The 26323-nt window shown below is 45.3% G+C and overlaps 2 protein-coding genes across 17 annotated transcripts in view; one reads left to right on the top strand and one right to left on the bottom strand.

Annotated features, from left to right (window-relative positions):
• CACNA1D (calcium voltage-gated channel subunit alpha1 D) overlaps positions 1-12243 on the top strand; it is a 326871-nt gene extending 314628 nt beyond the window's left edge. For 14 of the 16 annotated variants that reach the window (XM_083156198.1, XM_083156192.1, XM_083156197.1 and 11 more), the window contains one exon: positions 1336-3691. In XM_083156198.1, coding sequence (XP_083012324.1) covers positions 1336-1632 — 297 coding nt within the window. In that variant the 3' untranslated portion in view covers positions 1633-3691. Of the gene's footprint in view, positions 1-1335; positions 3692-12188 lie in introns of those variants that run through there. The other 2 variants (XM_083156201.1, XM_083156202.1) reach the window with 2 other exon arrangements.
• Positions 2582-24070, bottom strand: CHDH (choline dehydrogenase). Its single transcript, XM_083156208.1, has 8 exons — positions 23921-24070; positions 17594-18347; positions 17347-17498; positions 15857-15986; positions 15262-15396; positions 11171-11313; positions 7729-7831; positions 2582-5684 (listed from the first exon to the last, which is right to left on the bottom strand). Exons 2-8 carry the CDS (start codon positions 18330-18332, stop codon positions 5266-5268), a joined length of 1821 nt encoding a protein of 606 aa, XP_083012334.1. The 5' UTR covers positions 18333-18347; positions 23921-24070; the 3' UTR covers positions 2582-5265.
• Positions 24071-26323: the final 2253 nt, after the last annotated feature.

Raw genomic sequence — 26323 nt, forward strand, 5'->3', positions numbered from 1 at the left:
TACGCCACCGTTTACGGACGTCTCTCGTCTGTCTTCTACAATCTACACATGTCGACTTGTGTAGATTGAGTGTGCTGCTGTGTAAAGTATATGAAAACACGTAGTGATTGTGTAAAAATGTTTTACAAATACCTACCTTAGCATATATAAGCTGGTCTTAAAATGATTCTTACCTTAAATTAAACCAACCTTTACATGTAGAGAAGTGTATAAAGATATGCTTCCAATGTGTTTGAGGGCTGTGTGTGGCTTGCAGGTAGTGAAATAATGGTTTGGACTTAATAGGCTGCAGCATTGCTTATTACATTCAGGTGTATGTGTTTGGTAGTAATCAGCGTTAATTAGCAGACACAGGCGTTCGCTCTCATGCGGTATCTGTAGGGGTGGTCTGAGGTGGTGGTTGGCGGCCGCCTGTTTTGTGTCCGAAATGAACGGTGCTTTCGCCGATCGAGCGGTAGTAGCACCGTACATTTTTTGTGCACACCCCTGTGTACGCCCATGTTTACGCCCAGTTTCCCTCATTATTTCGGCCGCTCCCCTCAACATGCCCCTATGACCACAATGACCGTACTCTTGCGGACAGGTTTTTTCGCACGGAAAGACCCGTCAGTCAGCATTGTGGAGTCGTCGCGCCTGCGCATTGCGGAAGGTACGTACGCTTACGGCCCAGCCGCCCGAACCAGAATAAACCCCTATATTTCATTTTCCCTCTATGCCCACTGGGATGGTAAAGTTTTTTTTTTTTAAACCATCATGAAAAATTCTACCATTTTCCATGCTGACCGCTTTTCTGTTGACATTTTGACCATGTCGACATAATGCAAGTTGACCTTTTTTCATGTGTCGATTTTAATGACTCTCGACCAATAGGGGTCGACCTACACAGCGCATTGGTAGCGATAGGTCATGTTGTTTTCTGGAAATTGTCCCTTTTCTTTAATTGACAAGGTGTCCTTGTTGGACCATAATAATGCAGAATTCTTCCCTACGACCCTCTCTCTGTAGCAGGGTCCCCTGCTCATCTATACAGGTTCCCCCGCTGATTACCATCAGTGCTGCTCAGTTCTATCCATACCTGGGGGATCTGCCTTGGTGGATGTTCCCTGGTACAGTGGAGCCCTGAGGATTATTGGCACCGGTCCTGTGTGTGTGTGCTTGCCTGGACCTTGTTCACCACATTGAATATTGCCTGTCCACACTACAGTACTGTTATTGCGAAGGAAGAGGAAACATCCTATTTTCATGAGGATTCCAGACCTAGGTCCAGAATTGTATGTAGTGGCCTTCATAGCACATCCCCTCCCTACTCATGTGACCCTCTCCTCTCTCTTCCAGGTACTAATCTCTGAGGGCTTGGGGAGGTACGCTCGGGATCCCAAGTTTGTGTCGGCCACAAAGCATGAAATCGCCGATGCCTGCGATATGACTATAGATGAAATGGAGAGTGCAGCCAGCAATCTCCTCAACGGAAGCATTCGTAATGGGACAGCAGGGGGCGATATGTTCCCTATCCTAAGCAGGAAAGACTATGATCTCCAGGATTTTGGCCCAGGGTACAGTGACGAGGAGCCCGAAACCAATAAATATGAAGAAGATCTAGCTGATGAAATGATTTGTATAACAACTTTATAGTATTTAATGAAGATTAACAGAAACACTTAGGATTCTATAAAACAACACAAAAAAGTGCCTCAATTAATGATTCGTGGCACTACAAGGGAGCAAAGACTGTCCGAGCTTTGTGTGGTCACACGTGGTTCTAGCCATGGATAGCCATGGGTGCAACTTCCAGGACATCTGCCGCTGTCAGAGCACAGCTCCCAGTATCCTGGCTTTGGATGAGAGCATATGTACATATTTCTCAGCTGGAGCACCACAGTTGTGCGTGGTGAAGGATGATGGTCAAACCATATTGTGTTATATATGAACAGTATGCCGCATGTTGCACCTGAATCAGTGATGCAGATATGTGATATCTGGTGATGACAATCAAAATGCCCTGGTCATTATCCTCATCCATAGACGCCATATCAGATACTTGCTTGTTTACCAAATCCGGTCAGTTTTATCAAGTCTTTAACCTCAGTCAATTGGAGGGCCATGGGCCAATCATGATTGGCTTCTGCAAATACGCCCTCTTTTAATGCGTTGGCTTGTAGCCTGCACAGAATCATTACCCCAGGTCCAGGATGATCATTCCTGCATAGTGTAGCATTAGCTTACATAGTAAAAATATCATTTTAATAGTCACATTTTTTGACTATCACTTCAAGGGCAGAAGACACTGGAATAGCTGCAATTAATGCACTGACAACCAGATAAAAAGTCGATAGTTGTTTCAAAGACTCTTTAGAATATCTGTAAATGACCTGTAATATACGCTAATTTGTATTTGTAAAGAGATGTTTTATATTTTGTAATCATTTCCGGTAAATTGAACTGCAGCAATATCTAATGGTTTCTGATTTCATGTAGTTCTCCACACAGAAATATAAATGCAATTATTTTTCTTTTCTGGAATACCATAGAGAGAGAGATAGAACAATATATTCGTAGTCACACATACACGTACAAAAAAAAATGGTTTTGAAATCAAAATTTATGTCAGATTTTTAAAGCAAATATTTTATGTCAAATTTAATATATCTTTAAAGGAAAAGAAAATACAGATATTAGAAAAATTTATTAAAATGTCTCTTTTGGAGCTTTTTTTTCTTTAATGTGACAGTGAGCTGTGAATCTTTTTTTAATCTGCAACGAAACATTTTACCAAAAATTCACAAGATTTTGTAGTGATTTTTTCCTTCGCGTTCAACGTGTTGTATAGTATAATAAGGACCCCCAAAACTAACTCTGATCTTATTTATTTTTGAGGAGGAGGAAGAGGCTTTGTGGTACAGTTTTTTAAATGTCTTGGTCCCTTTAAAATAATTTGCTCCATGACATTCCAATACAGTTACACAGGGCTGCCACACTGGTTGACAGACACATTTTGTAGTTCACACTCTATACAAAGACCCATATTTTCAGAGATGTGAATGCTAGGTCTTTAGCACATAACAAATATACTCTGCACTGAAATGACCTTGCATCGTCCAAATACTATGATATTTTAAAGGTCCACGCCATCTTCCTATTGAATACCAGTATGTTTGTGCAGGCAGATGGGACACTACCACCCCTGCTATTAGCCTGGATTGCATTGGTCGATAATATTATCCTTCTTCTGATTGGATTATATTACAGACTGCTCTACTGTGGTCAGGTAACACAAACTGCATAATAATCCAAACAGAGTGGACGGATAATTAGAAAAGAGGACCAGGAAACTTGGCTATACTGTGGATTTAATGGGAAGAGTACATTCTGTAATTATATAATCACATTTAAGAACTGGTACAGGGGATGAAGAGATCGCCCTTTCTAGGTGGAAGACGTTTATAGTCTACAAAGAACATGGCACTGAACCTTTAAAATATAACTTTGTATAAGCTGTGTGCACTCTGTAATAAGGGGGTCAGCGGATTTGACAATTTACATAAGTGGCGGAGATAAAGGATGAATTTAGGTAATTGAGAATTGGATAACATGTATGTCTTATCATTTTTTTGTGCAAATACAGTGAGGCGTCACAGAATATACATGATTACCCAACATCATGCCTGAACCAATAAACTTCTTTTCTACGGTGTTAGTGTTATTTTCTGTATTATAACCTTGAATACATTGTAGAGACGTATGGGAACTAGGATTATACCAGATTAATATCAATCACTACAAATGATAGAAGCTAAGGGGTAAATTCAGGGCCGGCGCCACCACTAGGCAGCTTTAGGCATTTGCCTAGGGCGCCGGCCACTGGAGGGCAGAAGAAAGGAGCAGGAGGTCCCGTCCCCCCATGGAGGTAAGCAACTCTACCCCCCCTCCCCCAAACCCCCCCCCCCCCCCCGTGCGATGCGGTGGGGCCCGCCCAGCATCACCTGGCACCATCTCCCCATGTAGCGATGCAGCAGTGGCCGCATCAAACCCCCTTACCTGATGGAGCGTGAGGGGAGGAGACAGAGGGTGCCGGGTGAGGTGATGTACAGCCCGGGCATTGCAGGGAGGGGAGGGGAGAGGGGGGGGATCAGCGCGGTCACCTCCGCTCCATCGGGGGGGGGGGGGGCGCACGACGGGGGCGGCGGCGACGGCCACACCCCCCGCGCACGAAGTGATGGCGAGCGCCGGGGCGGGTGAGCACCGGGGCGTCCCCCACGCCGGCCCTGGATAAATTTGCCTATAAAAATGAAATTTGATTGGTTGCTATGGGAAACATCAACCCTTTTTATTTTTAGACGCTTTAGTAAATTTACCCCGTAAGAGGAAATTTACTAAGATGGGAGTTCTGTTTCACATGGAATGTTGCTATGGGCAACCAATCAGATACTGGGGGTTATTCTGGTTGATTCGTGGGTCTTCGTCGAATGATGGCGAAGGCCCACGCATATGTAAGGTTGCTCCGAGCAACCTTACATATATACGTGTCTGCTCGGGGGGATGTAGACGCCCAGCTGACATCCGCTGATGTCAGCTGCCCACCCCCCGCTGTCCGTCATGCCCTCATTACCATGAGAATGCCCAGAGTTCTCATGTGCGTTCCCATATGGTAATGAGGCTGCCCGACACCCGCTGTTTAGGGTGCGTGCACCCTAAAAACAGATAGTTCACCTTGGGTGCACGCACCCTGCGTATGCACATGCGAAGCAACCACAATAGGTCCCACTATCTATTATCTTCCAGAAGGTGCTAACTAAATAAAAAGTCAATTCTGATTGAATGCCTATAGCAACATCCCATTTGAAAAAGGACTCCCTTCCTAAGGTACATACACACAACGTTGCTGGAAGCCATCCGACATTGTTCGCGAGTGTATCAAATCCTTCAATGTGCGTACACACGGAACGATTTGATACACCTTCACAAGAGCTTGGTCTATGATCTTCCTGTGAGCCTGCAAGGGCCCGACGTCGGGCTAATGACTGTCGGGATCCCGACTATCGGATACCTGTACCCCACCCGAGCACAACAGCTGCGAATCTCATATTGCTAAAGGTTTATATATTGGTGTACAACAAAGGTGGTTGTTTGTGTATTTTTTTTTATTATCTTCAAATATTGCTCCAGGGTAGAATCCAATTTTTGATTCTTCCTTGTCCCTGGTCTTGAACGTAATGGATTGTACTTTTCTCATGTTTTTATGTAGATGTTATGAAGGCCGGTGATTGTCTATCGCTGGGTTTCTAGTGTTTGGGGTCTGTATACTGCAATGTTTTTCTCTTGGAGAGAAGGAACACCCTTTATTATATCAGCAGCTTTCTCTGCCAGCATGATTGTTGGGGCATTTAAGTTCCCACTTACAACACTGGGCATGATGGAGGCATCAACAACCCGTAAATTTTCCACCCCTATAACCTTTGTGTCGGGATCAACCACGGCATCTTTGTCTGTCGACTTTCCCATTTTACAGGTGCAGGATGGGTGGTAGGCCGTGTCCGACTTCTGCCTGATGAAGGCATCAATTTCTTCATCCGTCTGAACGCTGGATCCTGGCAGGACCTCTGGTCCTCGGAACTCATCAAACGCTTTCTGTGCAAAAATCTCTCTCGAAAGCTTCACACAATGGCGGAAATCTGCAACATCCTTTTCTGTCAACGAGAGCATATAGAAATGATGACACATAAGTAGGGGAGGGGGAATGCTGTTATAAATGATACACAGGAGAAATATCATCACTTATAGAAACCAGTTACTGTCACTTTGTTAGCCACTTTTTTTTTGTTAGAACCTTATTGGTTGCTATGGTTACAGCAAATTGTTCCCGGCCACTGTTTTTCAGAAATATATACACAGATCCGACCTTAAAACATGTCAGATCTGTTCTGTTGGAAACTGCCGTGGATTGTCGAATTCACAGGAATGTCCGTTTTCTCCAAACCTCTGACTTTTCGACACTCGAAAGTCAGAACATTGAATTCCAACTGTTGAGTTTGCGTCAAGTGGAACAAAAACGGCCTGGGATTCCGACTGTAGGAATCCCAGAGTGATAAATTTACTAAGATGAGAGTTCCATTGAAGATTGCATGTTGCCCATAGCAACCAAATAGAATCTACTTATTTATTAGCACCTTCTAATCTGGAAGGTAATAGAATATGATCCCATCTTCAATAGAACTCCCATCAATAAATAAACCACTAGCAGTCAGGTTTTAATGATATCCAGGCTTCAGCATAGATGGTTTCATTAAATAACTTGTGTGCTAATTAGGACACCTGGACTGTTAGTGTGCCTTGAACCCCTTATGTAGAAAATGTAACAAAGTAATCCTATAAAGTAGTATAAACAACTTTCATATGTTCATATAACAACGCATGGGATATTCTGTAAGACGGCGAGAATGGACAATTCTTCTTGTACGGAATACTATATAACGTTATATCCAGGGCCTTCACTAGGGGTGTGTGAGTGCTGCCGCCGCACAGTGCTACCCAACAGCCTTCACTCCTGGCTAGCAGGGCGTCTTTTCATGTTGCAAATTTGTTTTGATCAAAATGTTGATTTGGTGTAGACGATGCCAAACAAAACATCGCTAAACACCAGTCAACATTATACAGGATTACATTTTATTTTTTATTTTTAGAAATGCTCCAGCCTGATGAAACTATGTAAAAAGTAGGTGAGGCAGAGTAAGTAATAACATTCTGTAATATGGATGTAGAAAATGGAATACATATAACTGGCGGACAGAATGCCAAAGGTCAGAATACCGACAGCGGTACCCAGATAGAGGAAATCCGGACAAAGGTCCTTCAAGACTCTCAGTCCCCTGCCACTGCCTAAACCTTACCTCTCCCCGGCCTAACGCTAAACCGCCCCACATACTTACAGTCAGGATGCCGGCAGTTAGGAGGATTCCAGCATCCAGAATCTTCGACAATGTCAAGATTCAGGTGCCGGTCTTCTGGCAGCAAGTCTGGATTCTGACTGCTGGCATCCCGTTCTCCAGGATGCATCCCGTAAAACAATCTACAAAAGTAGCGCTTTTCCACCTACCTTGTATGCTAGGTAATGTAGGCAGCATTGGTGCCCACCTTTATGCCAGCTGCACATCACATTACATTACACCCATCATTTCTAAACCTTCTTTTTGTACAAATACTGCAGCAGAGATATCATTCTTACACACACATACAAACCCATTATACAATAAATGTCCAAGCACCTATCTGCCTCACAGTCAGACAGTAGCAAGTGATTCCCGATCACTGGCACCCTTCATTACATCCTGCACCTGCCCTCCTTTCTTTGTACCCTAGGGGGAGATGTAGTTAAGCACTAGGGAAGGAGACGAGGTAATTGTGGTATTATGGTCTTGTAATCCTGCCAATCTTGCGACTAGGATGACCTAGTTTATTGTCACACTCCCGACAGGAAGTCGTGAGATGCAAGAGGCTAACCTGCTCTCACACAGATGCTTATAAATATCTACTAGAGTGTGTGCTCAGTCTCAGTCACTGATCTCATGGCATATTAGGACCACCGCTTGTTGTGGTGTTGTTGGCGGTGTTAACACCAATGTGGGCTCTACGCAAGAAAGTAATCTGTCATTAGGGCAGCCCCACAGGATATGCAGTCATATCTGCTCACATACACTCTTCACTAGTTACTGAGGCGATCTGCTCTGTACTCACCTGTTGAAAGGTAGTTTGGGTTTATAATGGGGTGATCCTGGGGGTTGGCACTGCGAAGTTTCAGCCACCCTACGCTTGTGCCTCTCATGGTACCAACGTGGACCTGTTAGTAATACAGAACAAAAACTAAATAAGATTTAACTTCAACCCTCTTCTTGGAACACACTAATAAAACATAGGGCATAAGACCTGATCGCAAAGCACCTTTTTTCTCAAAAGGACAAAACCATGCTGCACTGCAGGTGGGGCAGATGTAATGTGCAGAGAGAGTTAGATTTGGGTGAGTTAATTTATTTCTGTGCAGGGTAAATACTGACTACTTTATATTTACACTGGAATTTAGATTTCAGTTTGAACAAACGCCACCCAAATCTAACTCTCTCTGCACATGTTACATCTGCCCCACCTGCTGTGCAGCATGGTTTTGTCCATTTGAGAAAAAAGGTGCTTTGCGATCAGGTCTGAATTAGGCCAATAGTGCTAGAACCCACCATAGTTCTAGAACCCCCTCCCATTTCCCCTTCCTAAGGAACTGACATACCCAAAAATGGATAAAGATTTAGCATTTCAAAAACAAGCTGCATCAATGAATGTGGGTGATATTTATTGGCCTTGGCAGTAAGACACCCAGCTGCTAATCTGACAGTTTTACATACTGCAGATCATTTTTTTTTAATAGCTCAACAGTTTTCAATTAAATAAGATTTCCTTGTGTTCAAATTACTGTAGAGCGATCAAGTTGTCACAGATGTCATGGGAATGCAGCTAATGGCACATTATAGAACACAGAGGTAATGATTTACCTGACAGCTAAAACTGGGGATCTCAGCACCTGACAAACCTCTCCATCGCAGTTCAGTCCCAGAGCGGCAGTTAACTTTTTCATTAAGTTTAATTATCACACAGTTAAAGGGGATGTTAACCCATGGTCTAGCATAAGGAAAAGTGGTTACCAATGGCGGCTCTAAGGCCCTTATTCTGGTTGGTGCGGTAATATCTGCGTGTGTTCGTGCCGCCGATGTTTTGTGTCTGCGCATGTGCAGAGGCATCTCTGCGCATGTGCGAGCGGGGCGTACGGCCAAATCCCGCATGAAATGTGAACACTCCGAACAGGGGGTGGAGAGGGGCGTGAAGGGCTATTTGGGCTCATTACCATATGCATACGCCCCGCGTTTCATGGGCGTTCCCATGCAAACGCTGGGTGTACGTATGGTAATGCGGCCGTGACGCACGTGTAGGGGGTGGACATATGACATCGCCAGATGTCAGCTGCCCACCCAGATCCCTGCTTTTGCACGGAAAAATGTCTGTGTGGTCTGAGGTTGCGGGAGCTGGTGGACCACTCGGTCCTGCATTCGATGGTCTGTGACCATCGAATGATGGGGGAGGTTCCCTGAGATGGAGGAGGCGTATTCCATGAAAAATACACGTGCGGTCCGTTCGGCCAGCTTCTTACCGCGTACGGACGGAGTTGGCGATCCGTATGGAAGGTGGGGTTTCGCACGCACTGTCCTGGCCGCATATTCGGATCCGGCCACACCGATCAGAATAAGGGCCTAAGTCCTATCTCTGGTCTTGAGGCATCATACCCTCCAACTGTAACGATTTAGCCGGTACAGTACCGTTTTTTAATGGTCTGTACCGGCTAAATCTAACTGTACAGAATGTACCATTTTTTTTTGTAGCCAGTGCCTCCTCGGAGTTGTAGTTTTTGGAAACATCCAATCAGAGTGAAGATGCAGCAAGTTTCAAGCGGAGCTACGTGATTGATGCTACAGTAAGCCAATGAAGATGCGATCGCCTTCACCAATGAGATGCTGAGAAGGCTGTGCTGGGAAGAGTGACGTGAGCTGCGGCCAATGAGGCAGCGAGTTGTAGGCTGTGTGGGCACGGAGACTGGGTGACAGGAGCCTCTCGCACACGGTGACTGACTGTGCGCCCGCTCTTCCAAGTGTCGCTTGCTGTGCAGGCGGTTACAGGACATGGCTGCAGCTCTGCTGGCCGAAATGCCCGTGCTCTGCGCCAGCTTCTTCTGGTACCTAGGAGTGCTAGCGGCCTGCTGGTGGGTGTGATGGCTGCCTAGCACCTGCTGTGTGGTGTCCGGGTCTGGGTGCTGGGGAGAGGAGTGCAGGTTGGTCTGAGGACCGGGAAATATGCAGGTGAGTCCTACCCGGGGTTAGGGCGGCATGGTGAGAAGATAAAGTCATGCTGAGCAGGGGATACGGGGATGGGGCAGCTAATCAAGCAGCATGGAGTGAAAAATAATGCACAGTACACATTCGGAGAGGGGGGGTGACCATGCCCACTTTAACTGTGGCCATGCCTACTTCACACATGGCCACACCCCGAATATGTTCCAAGTTCCAATTTCTGCCCCTCAGATGTTGAGGGTATGAGGTAGGACTGTACTGCCCGCCTCAGGAGCCTTCCTTAAGAGGGAAGGGGGAAAAAATGCACACAAGCCCCTTGATTCTATGGACTGCATTGGATGCAGCCCCTAGAAACTCATTACGGCTATCAGCAAAACCTGTTAATGTTCGCTAACCCTTCCTCACCCTCATAACTAACCTGTCTACTGACGCTTCTAGGGACTGTATCAGCTACAGTCCCTAGAAGCATTATTAGATGTGGCAGAAATACAGGGAAGTGGCTTCCCATTGGATGCAATGTCTGCCAATCGCAGTCCAGGCTGCCTGTCCAGCATGTGATTAGCAGATTTTGCTTCCAATAGGAAGTCAATGCAATCCAGGGCCTGATTAAAGGTTCCAGGTGGCCTAGGCTAACACACTTGTAGCTCCCTTGTAAACACACTTGTATGGGTGCTCATAGACTCGCCAGTCATACTGCCCGTGTGCATGTAGCAAGGGTTATACAACTGGCATGTAGGATCTAATGCTACCTATTGGAGAAGAGTCACCAATCCCACTTTGCCCACCTTTGACCACCTGCTGATTCATCTGATCCCGTCCCATCATCCACACTCGAGGTCGTGAACCGTCCACCACTCCTGTTATTGGATTGCACATTACAAAAGGTTTCCCCGGGCTGGCTATACCATCATTTTGCCAACGGGCCATCAACCAAGCTTCCACAGGATATTTACCTCATTAGGACGGACTTCCTCTGAACTCATTTGGACGCAAGCTAAAGATCAGTGCAGGTCGTATCAATTCTACAGCGGTGACTATAACACTCCCATTAGGTCCCCTCATTCCATTGGTATTTTATTTATGTATATTTATGTAATTTTATGTGTTATTACATTTTTATTTTAACTATTGATGCATACACTGTCATAACATTTTTGCTATAAGCGCTGCTTTATTTTGCTGTTTCTGTTTTTTTTTACATTTGGGGAACTGACCACCCCCGTAAGCAGCTGCTCATCAAGGTAACAACCCTTAATTACTGCACAAACGTGCACATTAGAACATGGACTCACCTGATAGGCCTCCACCTTTGGGCTCACCCGTCCGTGATCTATGACCTGAGATGGGAGAAAGTGAAATTGGATATCAGGGTGAGCAACCCCTGGAGCACTGCGGATGAATCCACCAGATTCTAGATGTGATGTGGCCCCATAACCTGGAAAACAAAATCTATAGTTCTTATAATCATTAGGTAGTATAGATAACATTCCATATTTAATAATATGTGTTTTACCACGAGCAATATAACTAGGGAAGTGTAACCAAGTGATTCATTTACTGCCACATGTGATCACTGAACTCTATCACCACCTCATCATATACACTAAATACAAAGGCTGCTAAATGGTTTGCATTACTTACACCAGGTGTAGGGAAACATGTCTGTGTAATGTGTATATGAGGGGAATCAGTAGACATCTACAAGTAAAGTAGAATACAGTAGAACAGCTGCCTTGTAAATGATAAGATAGCAATCCTGCTGGAAGCGCTACGCACAGGGTGAGTTCAGCCACTTACTATTATCCCATCCTACCTAAGGCCCATGGAAACCGTTCTCTTACTGGGATCTAATAAAGTAATAAACAAATGTCAGGGAATTATCTAGAAAAGTAGTGGAGACCCCCCACCCTCACCTTTCCCAGCGAGAACACCAAACAATATATACACATTAGTACAGTACTACAGACCACAACAAATGCTATACGCAGGGGGAGGTCTCTGTCTTTCATAGTCCAACACTTGACAGCAAATCTGGTTTACATAACACCACCTAACTATATAACATCATCTAGTGACCAGCTATATAACCGTCATCTAGTGACCAACTATATAACCACCATCATGTGACCAACTATATAACCGTCATCATGTGACCAACTATATAACCATCATCATGTGACCAACTATATAACCGTCATCATGTGACCAACTATATAACCGTCATCTAGTGACCAACGATACTGGTGTCTCCTTCATTAATAACTACTGCTGGGATTTCTAACTGAGGGCCTATGTCCAATTTCATTATAGTAAAATGGCCCTGGGAGCAGTGGTAGTTGCAGAGGTGTGACTGCGGAACAGTTCAAAATTCAAAGCGGGATGTACACCGACTACCGGTAAGTCTGTTTGGAATGTCAGTGGGTGTCGCTCCCCTATTTGAATTGTTTTTCTTTGCTGCAGCCCCACCTCTAGAGCCTCCCCTGGTTGCTTGCATGGGTTCTGAATGACCGTATGACAGAGTTTAAATTGACAGTCAACAGGTCGACACGATAGAATCAATATGCATTAAGCGACTGGTACAAAAGGTTGACATATTCAAAAGTTTTTTCCCTCAGCCCTTGCTTGATTTACTATGCACGTGGACTACTACTGGGAACAGTAAACTGTGGTGATTGTAGCGAGCCACCTTGTGCGGTGAAAATGGAGAGTACACGTTTCCACTGATTGTGGTCACACATTAGAAAACATACAAAATGACACCCAAAAACAGTTAAAAATAAAAACGTGTGCCGACCATTTGTACCTGTCCTATTTTTGTACCTGTCGACCTTACCCACTGACTACCTTTCACCTTTTAACCGAGTTAACCTAATGCATGTTGACCATATAGGGTCAACCAAATGACTGTCTATCTAGACCAGGCATGTCCAACGTTGGCCCTCCAGATGTTTTGAAACTACACATCCCAGCATGCTTTGCAATAGTTTTAGCATTCTCTAATAGCAAAACTGTGGCAAAGCATGCTGGGATGTGTAGTTTCACAACATCTGGAGGGCCAACGTTGGACATGCCTGATCTAGACCATGGGTCTTCAAACTGTGGCCCTCCAGATGTTGTGAAACTACAAATCCCAGCATGCCTTGCCACAGATTTAACACTCCCTTATAGCAAAGCTGTGGCAAGGCATGCTGGGATTTGTAGTTTCACAACATCTGGAGGGCCACAGTTTGAAGACCCATGAACTAGACAGTGTAGACCTTCTATACCACACACCCTCGGAAATGACTTGACTCCATCCAGAAACATGACATTCACTGTACTTGAAAAAAGTTGCATGAGAACCATAGTAACCAATCAGAAATTAATTTCCTTGTCTAACTTGCCGTAAAGAATAATGTAATTGCTGACTGGTTGGTGAGATTGAGGGCAAATCTTTCACCTAAAAAGATATGAGTTAATGTGGTAAATCTAATAACCCGCGACTTACAGGCATCTGCACCTTCCCAGAGTGTCTGGCCCGGGAAATGTCTGGTTTGGCCTTGTAAATGATTGCTACAATAAAACACCAGCCAGACTCGCTGGGAACTCACTGATGCCTGAAGTCGCAGGCTATTAGATTTACCCCATAGAATTAACACACGAGCCGTTATGATTTAAAAATGAATCTCAGGGCTCTTGGAATGCTGCCAAGTCTACCAGTGTCTTTATTTGTACTTGGAATTTATTGGCTAAGATTAAGGGCCATAAAATAAGAGTTCTTGTGTAAAAAGTCAGCAAAATACATTTTATATAGCTATAATCTACCTTCACTAACTATCCCATAACATGAGGGAAATTTACTAACATGCGATGTTGCTATGGGCAACCAATCAGCTCCTGTCTACTATCTTCTAGAGGGTGCTAAATAAATAAGTAGATTCTGATTGGTTGCCCATAGCAACATCACATGTGAAGTAGAATACGCATCTTAGTAAATTTCCCCCTATGTAGTCTTTATCAGTAAGGGATCTGCGAAGAGATTTGTGTTACTAGTGAAAATAGATGTTATTACTATGGGCGGGATGTACACCCGTTTTACCGCATTTCCCTATGTATTAAAACCCCGCCGCCCCGTCAACCCTCTGGGTGGCGATACCCTATAGAAGCCTATGGGCTTCTTTCACCGCCCGCCGTCCGCGCGCCCCCCCCCCCCCCCTCCCGTCCTCCTTTGATCTCCTCCACCCCCAGGTGTCACAGCCGGGAGAGCATCCGGCTTCAGGGGGGAGGAGGAGATGCAGGCAGCCTCCGGGAGGTGACGGAGACCCCCGCAGACCACATCACAGGTATCGCGGGGGTCTCCGTCACCGCAACCCGATGCTAGCCGCATATGTTAGTACATATGCGGCAGCTGTTACGCGAAGGGCGGCGATGTATATTTATACATCCCGCCCTGTTGACAATACTGTCTAATAGAAAGGGACACTGTAGGGCAGGCATGTCCAAACTGTGGTCATAGTTTTAGCAGCCCCTAATAGCAAAGGCATGATGGGACCTGTAGTTTCACAACAGCTGGAGGGCCACAGTTTGGACATGCCTGCGGGGTTTGTGCTACTTATAGTAACATAGTAATTAAGGTTGCAAAAATACGTTAGTCCATCGAGTTGAACCTATGTGCAATATAACACAGTTGTACTTAAACATAAAAAAGACCCTGGTCTCGTTCAAAAGGGTTCTCCACCTTCAGGTTAACCGGCTTTAAAGTGATGTCTTGTGTTATAGCCCTGTATTTGTATCATCCTTATTTCTGTTTCCCGGAGTTGCGGCAACTCTCCCAGATCTCTGCACTGAACTTATTTACTTACAGGAAATTAAATATCTCTGTGCAATGAAATCCAAATAAACCCGCACCTAATCGTTTAAATACATGTCTGCAAAGCCAATAAGACAGAGAAAGCAATGTAGTCAGAGTGGCAGGAGGGTGCAGTATTAAACTGCCCTGAGCTAGGGCCTTATTCTGGTTCACTCCTTCTGGCAAATTCCTTCTTAGATGGACAAAACCATGTTCACTGCAGGTGGGGCAGATGTAAAATGTGAAGAGAGAATTAGATTTGGGTGAGTTATTTTGTTTCTGTGCAGGGTAAATACTGGCTGCTTTATTTTTACACTGCAATATAGATCTCACTTTTAACTAAAACCCCACCCAAATCTAACTCTCTCTGCACAAGTAACATCTGCCCCACCTGCAGTGCACATGGTTTTGTCCATCTAAGAAGGAATTTGCCAGAAGTAGTGAACCAAAATAACCCCCTAGTTCCTTGCCCATCACACAGTTTCCTAGGCTGGAGACCGGCCCAGTATTGGTGTTCTGCTGAGGTTCATTGTCATTAGCCCATACCCCACACACCTGTGAATTTCCACATCCACTCCAAACCGATCTTTAGCATCATGAGTGGCTTCTGTGCGCTGTATAAAGTGACAGGCTTGGAGCACATCTGCTGGATGTATACTTCAAGGTGGTCCTGGAGATTCTGCCCCACTCCTAGAAGAAGAACAAGACTCTATCAGTAACAATAACAGTATAACAGCACCCAGCTCACACTCCCATACAGTGCATGGCCAGTGGTCTGGTTAGCCTAAGAACCCTTTATTCATTGCGTCTGGTATAGAAGATCAACAATGGTTAAGTAGTCATTAGGTCAATCCCAGATAGTTGACATGCATTCGTTCGACAGGTAAAAAGTTGACAGTGGGTAAGGTCGACATCACAATGGTTGACATATAAATGGTGAACACATAACCATGAACTGCCCCATAGTGGCTAAACCTAACCCCGCCCACTTAGTCCTACCGCATCCCGGCATCGGGATTACGGCAACAGCATCCTCACTCATATCATGATTCCTGCCCCCCATCCTTTAAGCACAATGTATACACTACATATACAATAAATATCAATTTCCAGTGTACAGCGGTGAATTCCTTTTCTGCAAGAGACATACCTGGAAGGTGACAAATTACCGGTATTCCTAATTTTGTGAGTTCGGTGGAATCTCCGATCCCGGACAACATAAGAAGCTGGGGGGAATTTATGGCACCACCACTTAAGATCACCTCTTTGCTGGCGAATGCCTACAAAGGAAAAAAAAAAAACACTTCTAAAATAACGCACATTTTCATTACAAAAAAGTTGCCAGAAATCTAAAGAAAAAAATCGCACCCTATTACATTTCGCCCAATATATCTATTATAACAAATTGACTTGATTATATCATCATTACTTGGACATTTGTGAAAAAGACACATATTGTAGGGGTATATTTACTAAAGCTTCTAAAAATGTAAAAAAGGTGATGTTACCCATAGCAACCAAAGATTCTGTCTAGAAAATGGTAGACAGAATCTTATTGGTTGCTATGGGAAACGTACTGACTTTTCCACTCTTTTCACTGCTTGAATCAGCTCCCTCATCGTCTTCAGTTTATTATTGGTAACAATAAGGATATGCAATGTATACAGTAGTTTGATCTGCGTAGTCTGAAGCAGGTGCTGGGTTTTGGGAAAGGGGGACTTTATGTGAGCTTAGTACTCTTCCCAGTTAGTGAATGTAAGCCAGCCAAACCAGGATTGAGTGTATGTTGGTAAAATGAGAATATGAACGTGTCCTGTAACACACTGCTAGTGGAGTGTGGTACATTTATGTGTTATGGACTTATACAAATAATCATTTTGACCTTGAATAGTTTTCCAAATTGATAAAATTCTTTCATTACCAGTTGTACTGTTAAGCTACTAGTCGACACCCTCAAAAGTTCGACATGGCTTTAGGTCGACGCGGTCATTAGGTCGACATGGGGAATGTCGACAGCCAAAAGGTCAACATAGGTTTTTCACATTTTTTTGTGCTGACAGGTGGAATTTCATGAGCTACAATCCACTAGGGTGTCGTGGGAGAATAAATAGTGTGGCCGTAGCATGGCAAGCGGTACAACGATACGGTGCCCATGTCGACTGTGTTGACATTTGGGACAAAAACCGTGAAAAACCCCATGTCAACCTAAACTCATGTTGACCTTTTGAGGGTGTTGACCTTCAGTGGTCGACCTAATGAATGTCGACCTTCCTGTGATCGACCGAATGATCCCAACCCTGCACAAGGCGGTGTCTGAGCCATTAGCAAATTGCAATTTAATTTGCCTTCATCTCTGAATCAGGCCTACAGTACAGAGCTGGCTGCATTATATATAGAAAATATGTGAAAAGCTGTGAAGTGGAGACAGGCAGGGTTTCCACCATTAGATGCTGAGTGAAGGGGATGCGCGTATGTGTGAGACACTTGCGCAGCCGCCTCAGATGAAGCGCCTCTCCCTCAGCGATCACCAGCTCAGGGAATCTGGCAGTTTCCTGGGCTGGATGAGAGGCGCTACATCTGTACATAAGATTGTATAAAGTTTTTATCTGCATTTTGGGACATTGCCAGCAGGGTACTCACTTTTTTCTTTTGTCCATTTTGCAAGTACTCCACACCAGTCGCTTTTTGTCCTTGGAAAAGTATTTTAGTGACCAGAGTCTTCTCCTTGACGGAGACATTGGCGCGAGTCATTGCTGGGCGCAGGTAAGCGCTGGCCACACTCCATCTCTGACCTCAACAATAACATTCTCAGCAGGTCAATAAAAGATTAGGGAACTAATTGATGTAGATCTTACAGTTATTTATGACTCGCGGCATCATTGCTTACCTTTGTATATAGTCATGTCCATCCACCCAACACCTTCTTGCTGGAATCCATTCATGTCCTCAGTGAATGGGTACCCTGCCTGCCTGGCAGCCTTGATGAACGTGTGGTGGAGGGGATGGTCCGTCTTCCCTCTTGAGACATGCAATGGGCCGCTACCTCCTCTGTAGTTGTCTGGTCCTAGTTCATGAGTTTGGGCCTTCTTAAAATATGGTAAGCAGTGACTGTAATCCCAGCCGGTGGCACCTTGTGCATCCCATCGATTATAGTCCTCTGCATGTCCTCGAACATACACCATGGCATTCAGGGAGGACGAGCCGCCCCAGACTCTACCTCTAGGCCAGTACATTACCCTGTTATCCATGTGTTTCTGGGGCACAGTGTGATAAAACCAGTTGTATTTATCATCACAGAGATTGTACATGAGCGCAGCTGGCATGTGTATCTTCCAAGAGATTCTCTTGCACCCCAACATGAGGTCTTGTGGTCCTGCTTCTAAAACCAGTACAGTCTCATCTGGGTTTTCTGATAGCCGATTGGCCAATACGCAACCCGCTGAACCAGCCCCCACTATGATGTAACTGAACGAGTCCACGTTAAGTGGGCTGGAAGTGGATAGGTGTGAGCTTAGTCCAACCAAAGGTTTTCTTTTGTGGAAGTCAGAAAGGAAACCATTGAAACCTTGTATTCTACTGACTGAACACAAGGGGATTTTATTCAGCATTTTACACATTTGAGCCATGCTTGTTGGTGTATCCTAGAGGAAACAGAACACAATAGTAAATAGACATTACCAAAGGAAACAATAACCTTGCATAGAATAAAAAAAGGACTGATACAGTGCAGTGGGCAGCAACCCATGGACTGATACAGCGCAGTGGGCAGCAACCCTGGACTGGCATGGCACACTGGGCAGCACTAGGGTTACCACCTCATCCCTTTAATTCCAGACACATATTAATTACACAGGTTCTGTGGCTGTTTAAAAAGGGATGGGCACTGGTGCAGACGCCATCGATGGTTGGCATTGATGGCGATTTTGCACCCTGCCATCGATAGTAGTAACATATTACTTGGATAACCAATGATTGTAGCTATCGATGGTCATCCATTATATCTGAATGAATAGGCCGTGGGTCAATCAGAACTGGGTTCTCCTTTGCCAATTTGCGAATCACGGGATGGGGGGATCGCGGGGGTGCCGTGAATCGTGGGAGGGGGGGGGTCACGGGGGGTGCCGTGAATAGCGGGAGGGGGGGAAGTTGCGTGGGGGCCTGCGAATCGCGGGAGGTCGTGCGGGGGGGGGGGCGCAAATCGCGGGAGGGGAGGTCGCGGGGGTCCCACGAATCACGGGAGGAGGGGTTGTGGGTGTCTGGGCGGGACTAATAGTGGATGGTGGCTGTGGAGAAATGGTGGATGGTGGGCATGTACTGTAGCTCTGGCTGGGCGGGGGGAGGTGATGTCAAGGGGGTGGGGTGAGTAGAACACTGGTCTTTTCCTTAGGGGGGCGGGTTTGTGTATAACTCTGGGCGGGAACGTTATACACATAGAACACTGGTCTTTTCCCTAGGGGGGCGGGTTGTGCATCCCGCTGGGCGGGAATGTTATATACACAGGGGATGAGTGACAGATCTGGCTAAATAAATATATATATATCTATATATCCAAAAATGGAGTCACTCACCAGTCTTGCAGGTAAAAATAGAAGTTTAATTAGGCAGCATGGCAAACAAGGGGTTGGTCGATGTTTCGGTCCACCTCTGGGACCTTTGTCAAGGCCTTTTTTTTTGTAATGAAAATAAAAGGGCCACATCCCTGGACTTATATGGCACACTTGGGGGTATCCATGGACTGATATAGCACACTTAGCAGCACCCCTGGACTGATATGGCACACAATATGGCACCCCTGGACAGATATGGCACACTTAGCAGCAACCTTGCAGTGAAAAAAAATGTTTTATACATTTTTGTTAATAAAGCACCCCCTTAGTAGTGCCCCATGGTTGTCCCCCATACTTTTACTCCACAGCAGCCCCTTTGTAGTGTCCCTGGGCTCTGATGGGGATGTTGCAATAATGAAGCCTCTGGTTGATGAGATTGGTTCATGATTGAAAGGTTATGAAGACAAAAGGAACATTTACAGGGGCCCATTTATTATTAACGGATTTTAGCTAGTAAAACTTGTTGCATATGATAAATGGTGTCCCAGAAAATCAGCACCCAACTGTAATTTCTCAAATACATGACAGTTATTAGCCGATTGGCTTGACCACCATGTATCTTATACAAGAGTTTTAACACCGTTGATGAATGTATCCATAGACTGATAAAAAGGGGGTAACTGAGACAGGAAATCCTTATCTCTGGCAAAACAGGTGACTTTGCTGGAGGTAGGGCTTCTGATCTGGTAGCCCCACAGGAGGTGACATTTGGCTGGATCTCACTGGCAAAAGCTTCCTATGTAACAATGTTTGCCGTAGTACAAGTACAGCAGCAATCCATCTTATTTCTCGTTCCCAGGATGCGCTATCACTAAGGTTGTAGATAAAATGTTGACATTAAACATGTCAGCAGACAGACATATATCAACAATGTTGACATCTGAAATGTTGACTATTCTACCCAGGCTGACTGTGGAAGGTATATTAGGCTGCAGGATGGGGGGGGATAGGGTAAGAAATAAGGGGCAGTAAGGGTTTGGGAATACCCATCGCTGGAAGTACTGCCCGATCCCAGTAGTCTTTATCAGCTGACTGGAGATATGCAGGAGCAGTTGGACCTCCTACAGTATACCGGGTGAGTCACCTCTAGACCACCAGGAATGTTTTGTCAATATTCTAATCATGTCGGCAATTTATCAATGTTGACATGCTGCATGCTGACATTATGACCATGTCTGCATTATGAGTGTTGATAAAATATCCATCCCCCTTATCTATAATGGGTCAGACTGAGTTTAATTCTGGGGTGCATGCTGCCTAACCGATTAAGCATTGTTTGCCATAGTCACATGTGATATCAGCCATTCCCCTAGTGTACAAATGCGTGTCTGAATGTGATCTGAAAAGGGGCTTGGCATAGCGTGGACAGGGGTGTGGCCTCATGGCAGGCTTCCATTTCATCACACCAGGCCATACTTTTGAAAACTAGTTTCAGGGAGATTATAGTTGGTAGCAGAATTTTGCACAGCGCCCCATTGAGGGGGCGTTTAACCCCTTGAGTGGTGGGTTTTGCTGGGGCAGGACAAACCTATCAGGGCAGGTTTGTCCTGCCCCAGCAAATCCCACCACATAAAGTTGAAAGCCCCCCTCACCTCCGCTCCGGCGTTAGTACGCCGGAGCTTCCCTGCAGTGCTGCCACTGTCCCCCTTGCAGTGGCGTAAGTTCATTCCAGTTGCCCGGAGGCAAGATATATATTGGTCCCTCCCCCCCCCCCCCCACACACACACACATACAACCCTATATAACCTTATATCAAATATATATTTCTGTTTAGATAGATAGATAGATAGATAGATAGATAGATAGATAGATAGATAGATAGATAGATAGATAGCTAGATAGATAACGCATATATATTTCAGAACTCAGCCACAGAAGCAATATCGTTGGCTTTTAAATAACTGATTTTAACTTCCAGGGGGAGGAGAGGTGCCCCCTTGGGAGCAGGAGCCTGGCAGCAGATGACTACATTGCCTCCCAGAGTTCTGCCTCTGCCCCCCTGCGTAAGCCGCCTGTCACATTCAGCAGTGATGTCGGCGGCAGGCTGGGGGATGTTCGCGGCGGCTCGGGAGGACTCAGGTGCCTGAGGGCTCCCGAGTCCCCCCGAGCCGCGCCGACCATACCCGAGCATGCCACCGACGTCACTGTAAAATGAGTGCCGGCTGGCTGGGGGGCGGGTCAACGGAGCTCCGGCGTAACGATCGCCGGAGCGAAGGTGACGGGGGTGGGGGACTGGAAGGGTGTTGGGAGGGGGGGGGGGGGCTCTAGAGGTGCTGCGCCAGTGGTGCACACCTGGACACCACTGGCGCACACCTATTCTATATTAGTGATATGCCCGGAAATTTTCCAGGACAGCCCACTGCGGCAGCGCAGCTGAGCCGGAAAATTTCCTGGTATACCACTCAAGGGGTTAATGCTCCACCCACAGGGAGTGTCTAGTTCCATATTTGGAGCGATTGTGAAAAGACATTGTGAACGTGGCAGCTAGAAGCGTGGGTGTGCACTGCTACATCTGAGAGTAATCATGTAAAATGACTTGGTACTTATGTAGTATCTGGGCTGCCGATTTCTAAATCGGGTCGGATCGGGCACATCGCATCGCATCGCATGCGACCATCGGATGCGATGCGATGCGATGCGATGACCCGATTTTTCCATAGGAATCAATGTTAAAATGGACTGAGTCCATTTTAACATGGAATTCAATGGGAAAAAGGGGTCCTTTTCATACCCCTACTATCCAAGTGGGCATGGAGTTGGATATAAACCTGTGGCGAGCGTAGCGAGCCACCGAGCCCGAAGCGTGGCGAGCGTAGCGAGCCCCGCGAGGGGACACAGAATACCGTCCGCTCGCCACGCTTCGGGCTCGGTGGCTCGCTACGCTCGCCACAGGTTTATATCCAACTCCATGCCCACTTGGATAGTAGGGGTATGAAAAGGACCCCTTTTTCCCATTGAATTCCATGTTAAAATGGACTCAGTCCATTTTAACATTGATTCCTATGGGAAAATCGGGTCATCGCATACGATGGTCGCATGCGATGCGATGCGATATCGCATCGCATCGCATCTGATTGTATGCCTTAACTTAAGGCATACAATCAAAAAATCGGCAGCCCAGATACTACATAAGTACCAATGACTTATATCCAAAATATAGATGAGCCCCAAAGCAGTTAGTAAGAGCTACTATACTTGGTAATGTGCTGGGAAATGGTGCTGATGATTCAGTGTAAATGTATCTATCTCTCATTCCTTTTTCCCAAAAAAATGTAACAGTGTAATGTGGGCTAGGTGACGTAAGGGAGATTGCTAGACTAATGATGGAGAGAGGGAGATTGCTGCTATTTCAGAGAGTCTCCTGCAGAATGCAGGAGGGTAGGCAGCTATGCACCAGGGGTGTACCCAGCATTCCTGGAGATGTGGTCTGCACCTACTCAGTGACTACACAGTAATGTTACAGTGCAGCAATAGCCAGCATTTTGGTGTCACCCCCTCTAAAGGGTGACACCTGGTGCAGTTTGAACCCCTCTATTGATGCCTCATTTGAACAAATCCATAGAGGGTGGTATTACATTTTCTGGACATATTTTTAGGATGGTCCTTACAGTAGGAGAATGTAGTGGACTCAGGCACAGATTTTGGGAAAGAGCAGCAAAACACATGGAAATAAGTACAATCCTCAATTGGTATATTGCCAGTTAGAGGGATCTTCTTTACTGATTAATATCATACAACTGTTTTGTAATGTGCAGTAAAATGAGCTGCCCGGGCCCTTCCAGGGGCCGGGGCCCAGGACAGCTGTACCCACAAAACCCCACTGTCGTCGGCCCTGCACTCGTGACTCATAGACAGACAAAGGGCGAGATTCTCTATTACAGAAATGCGGTAAAAACCCCGTTATCGGGGTTTTTACCGCATTTCTGTATTCTCTAACATCCCTCCGCAGTGTCACCGCTGCGGAGGGAATCGCCAGCAAAAGCTGGCGGTTCCCTGCAGAAGCCTATGGGCTTCTTACCGCAGCGGTGTGTGAGGGATCCGTCACGGATCCCTCCCAGCATGCCCTGCGGCCGGCGCGTCAGTCTGCGCATGCGCAGACGGACTCCCGGGTCATAGACCCGGAAGTCCAGCAACGGCGCCGCATCGCAAGGGACAGCTCTTACCGCAAGAGCTGTCCCTTGCGTTAATGATCGCATATTTTAGAGAATATGCGGTCATTAGAAATGCGATGCCGGACGAAGAGGGCTGCGGATTTTAGAGAATCCCACCCAAAAACACATTGCAGCTGTGGTGCCAGTGGACAAAAGTGATGCATTTCGCAAACTTTATATGAACAATTTATAATAATAAGATAAAATGTATATTAATAGCCATTATACATATTTCATAGAGAATAAAGAGGTTATTTTGCTATTACAGAAGACATATTGTTATTGTGGAAGATTACAGCATTCGCTGGCAGATAACTAGAAGTCATAGCTGAAAAATATGGGCCAGTTGTTGCAGAGCATAAATACCAGAGTCGGTTCACTTCAGGACAGCAGCAAACAATATGCATTAATAGTGCTTCATAATCATACATGTAATGGGGGGGGGGTTCCCCTTACCTGGTCTCACAGCTGGACGACTGCTCACTCACCTTCCCTGCCCATGTACACCGCCCGCAGTTGTGAAACTCCCTGTGCTCTCGCTTCTGGAATAGATTTTAATACCGTATGCAAGTCTGCTGGGGGAAGGGAGGGCTCTTAAAGCTGTAAAACTGACAGGACAACAAACGAAAGGGGAAATTGACTAAGATAAGATAACATCTATTATCTTCTAGAAGGTGCTAAATAAAGAAGTAGATTCTGAATGGTTGGTTGCCCGTAGCATTATCCCATGTGAAATAGATTTCCCCTCTTAGTAAATTTCCCCCTAACTGTGAGAGGCAAACATTCAAATTTGTAGTGTGATATTGGTCCTGTTATTGGTGCGCACTGATCCACACAGCGTGGGTCACACTAATATCCATTATGCTAAAATGACACGCACACTCCATAGGAATCAAGTGAGATTGTCAAATGTTAAAGGTTTCACTGTGAGTGTGCTAAAATGTCCTCCACTGTACCCATTACACTTCCTAGTATGCCCACACAGTAGTGCCTTAGGTAATGTTATGCCCCATAGTAGTGCCTTAGGTAATGTTATGCCACACAGTAGTGCCTTAGGTAATGTTATGCCACACAGTAGTGCCTTAGGTAATGTTATGCCCCATAGTAGTGCCTTAGGTAATGTTATGCCCCATAGTAGTGCCTTAGGTAATGTTATGCCACACAGTAGTGCCTTAGGTAATGTTATGCCACAAAGTAGTGCCTTAGGAAATGTTATGCCACACAGTAGTGCCTTAGGTAATGTTATGCCACAAAGTAGTGCCTTAGGTAATGTTATGCCACACAGTAGTGCCTTAGGTAATGTTATGCCACACAGTAGTGCCTTAGGTAATGTTATGCCACACAGTAGTGCCTTAGGTAATGTTATGCCCCATAGTAGTGCCTTAGGTAATGTTACGCCCCATAGTAGTGCCTTAGGTAATGTTATGCCACACAGTAGTGCCTTAGGTAATGTTATGCCACACAGTAGTGCCTTAGGTAATGCTATGCCACACAGTAGTGCCTTAGGTAATGTTATGCCACACAGTAGTGCCTTAGGTAATGCTATGCCACACAGTAGTGCCTTAGGTAATGCTAATGCATAGCTGACAGTACATACTATGCAACACAGTACCCCCCAATTCATATTCGTTCATTTTATACCACATCACAATGAGCCAATCAAAAAGTTAGATATATTGCAGGCCCTGAGGCACAAGTTTGTAAGGGCCCCTATAGACCACCCAATGGTGACAAACATATATACCAGGGACAGTGAGCCCCTCTCAGACCTGAGCCCCATGACAGCTGCACTCTCTGCATCTATGGGTGCTGTGCTCTTGGTCCCATGTAATACAGTACCTGATGCTCGAGGGTAACCTGATTGTAACTCATAACATCATTTTTCAGAATTCTATACAGCACGAAATTCCTGTCCACCTGGGTGAGAGGGAGATGTATCAAGCCTTGGATAGAGATACATGTGTGATGTGAATGTTCAAATATTCTCTGTAAAGCGCTGCGTAATATGTATGTGCTATATAAGAAACTGCTAATAAATAATAAATAAGAAGTTGCCCAAAGTGTTAACAGGCAATGAGGTCTCTGTACTAAGCCTAAAAAAGAGATAAAGTACCAGCCAATTAGCTCCTGGCATTTAAACACATGGCCAGATGTACTAAGCTTGAAAAGTGATAAATGGAGAGTGATAAAGTACCAACCAATCAGCTCCTAACTGCCACTTCACGGACTGGGTTTGAAAAATTACAGGTATGAGCTGATTGGCTGGTCGGTTATTACTCTCCATTTTATCACTTTTCAATGCTTAGTACATCTCGCCCTCTGGCTGTTACATGGCATTAGGAGTGAACTATCTGATACTTTATCACCATCCACTTCATCTCCCTCCAAGGCCTAGTAAATTCACCCCCTATGTAATGTTCCAGTACTGCTGCAGAACAGTTTACCTATCGTACTTTATATACACAAAGTAAATTCAGAGATGTGAGAGGTTCTTCTCTATTTATTGAGATTTTTTTTTACAAGTAATTCGAATCAACAGAAAAATGCAGAGTGATAACTATTCTAATCATTTTCGTGCTTCTTAGGAGGAGCCACTGTTTGTGCATGTCACATGGTTTAACATCTCACTGATCCTATTATTTATGTATTAGTTGTTTTTTTTCTTCCTCACTTTTACTACTGTTGGAAATAATGTTTGTGCTGGTGTTGATAGTGCAGTTATATAGATACACAGCTGTGGATGACTCAAACTATGAACAGCCCAGTTTCTTAACCAATGGTGTTGGTTTACTGATAGAAAGCAGGTACAGCCGTACTCACTGTTACATGTACATTAATGATGGAACGTAGCAGGATGTT

The sequence above is a fragment of the Crinia signifera genome, chromosome 8, assembly GCF_055691185.1.
Source record: "Crinia signifera chromosome 8, ASM5569118v1, whole genome shotgun sequence".
Classification (NCBI taxonomy): Eukaryota; Metazoa; Chordata; class Amphibia; order Anura; family Myobatrachidae; genus Crinia; species Crinia signifera.

What these genes read in the sequence shown, in the direction of transcription:
- CHDH (XM_083156208.1), bottom strand. Translation starts at nt 18,332, where the DNA reads ATGGCTCAAATGTGTAAAATGCTGAATAAAATCCCCTTGTGTTCAGTC. An exon ending in GGACATGACTATATACAAAG is followed by an intron (nt 17,499 to 17,593) that starts GTAAGCAATGAT and finishes GTTATTGTTGAG; the next exon opens with GTCAGAGATGGAGTGTGGCC. An exon ending in CAAAGGTGGAGGCCTATCAG is followed by an intron (nt 7,832 to 11,170) that starts GTGAGTCCATGT and finishes TATTACTAACAG; the next exon opens with GTCCACGTTGGTACCATGAG.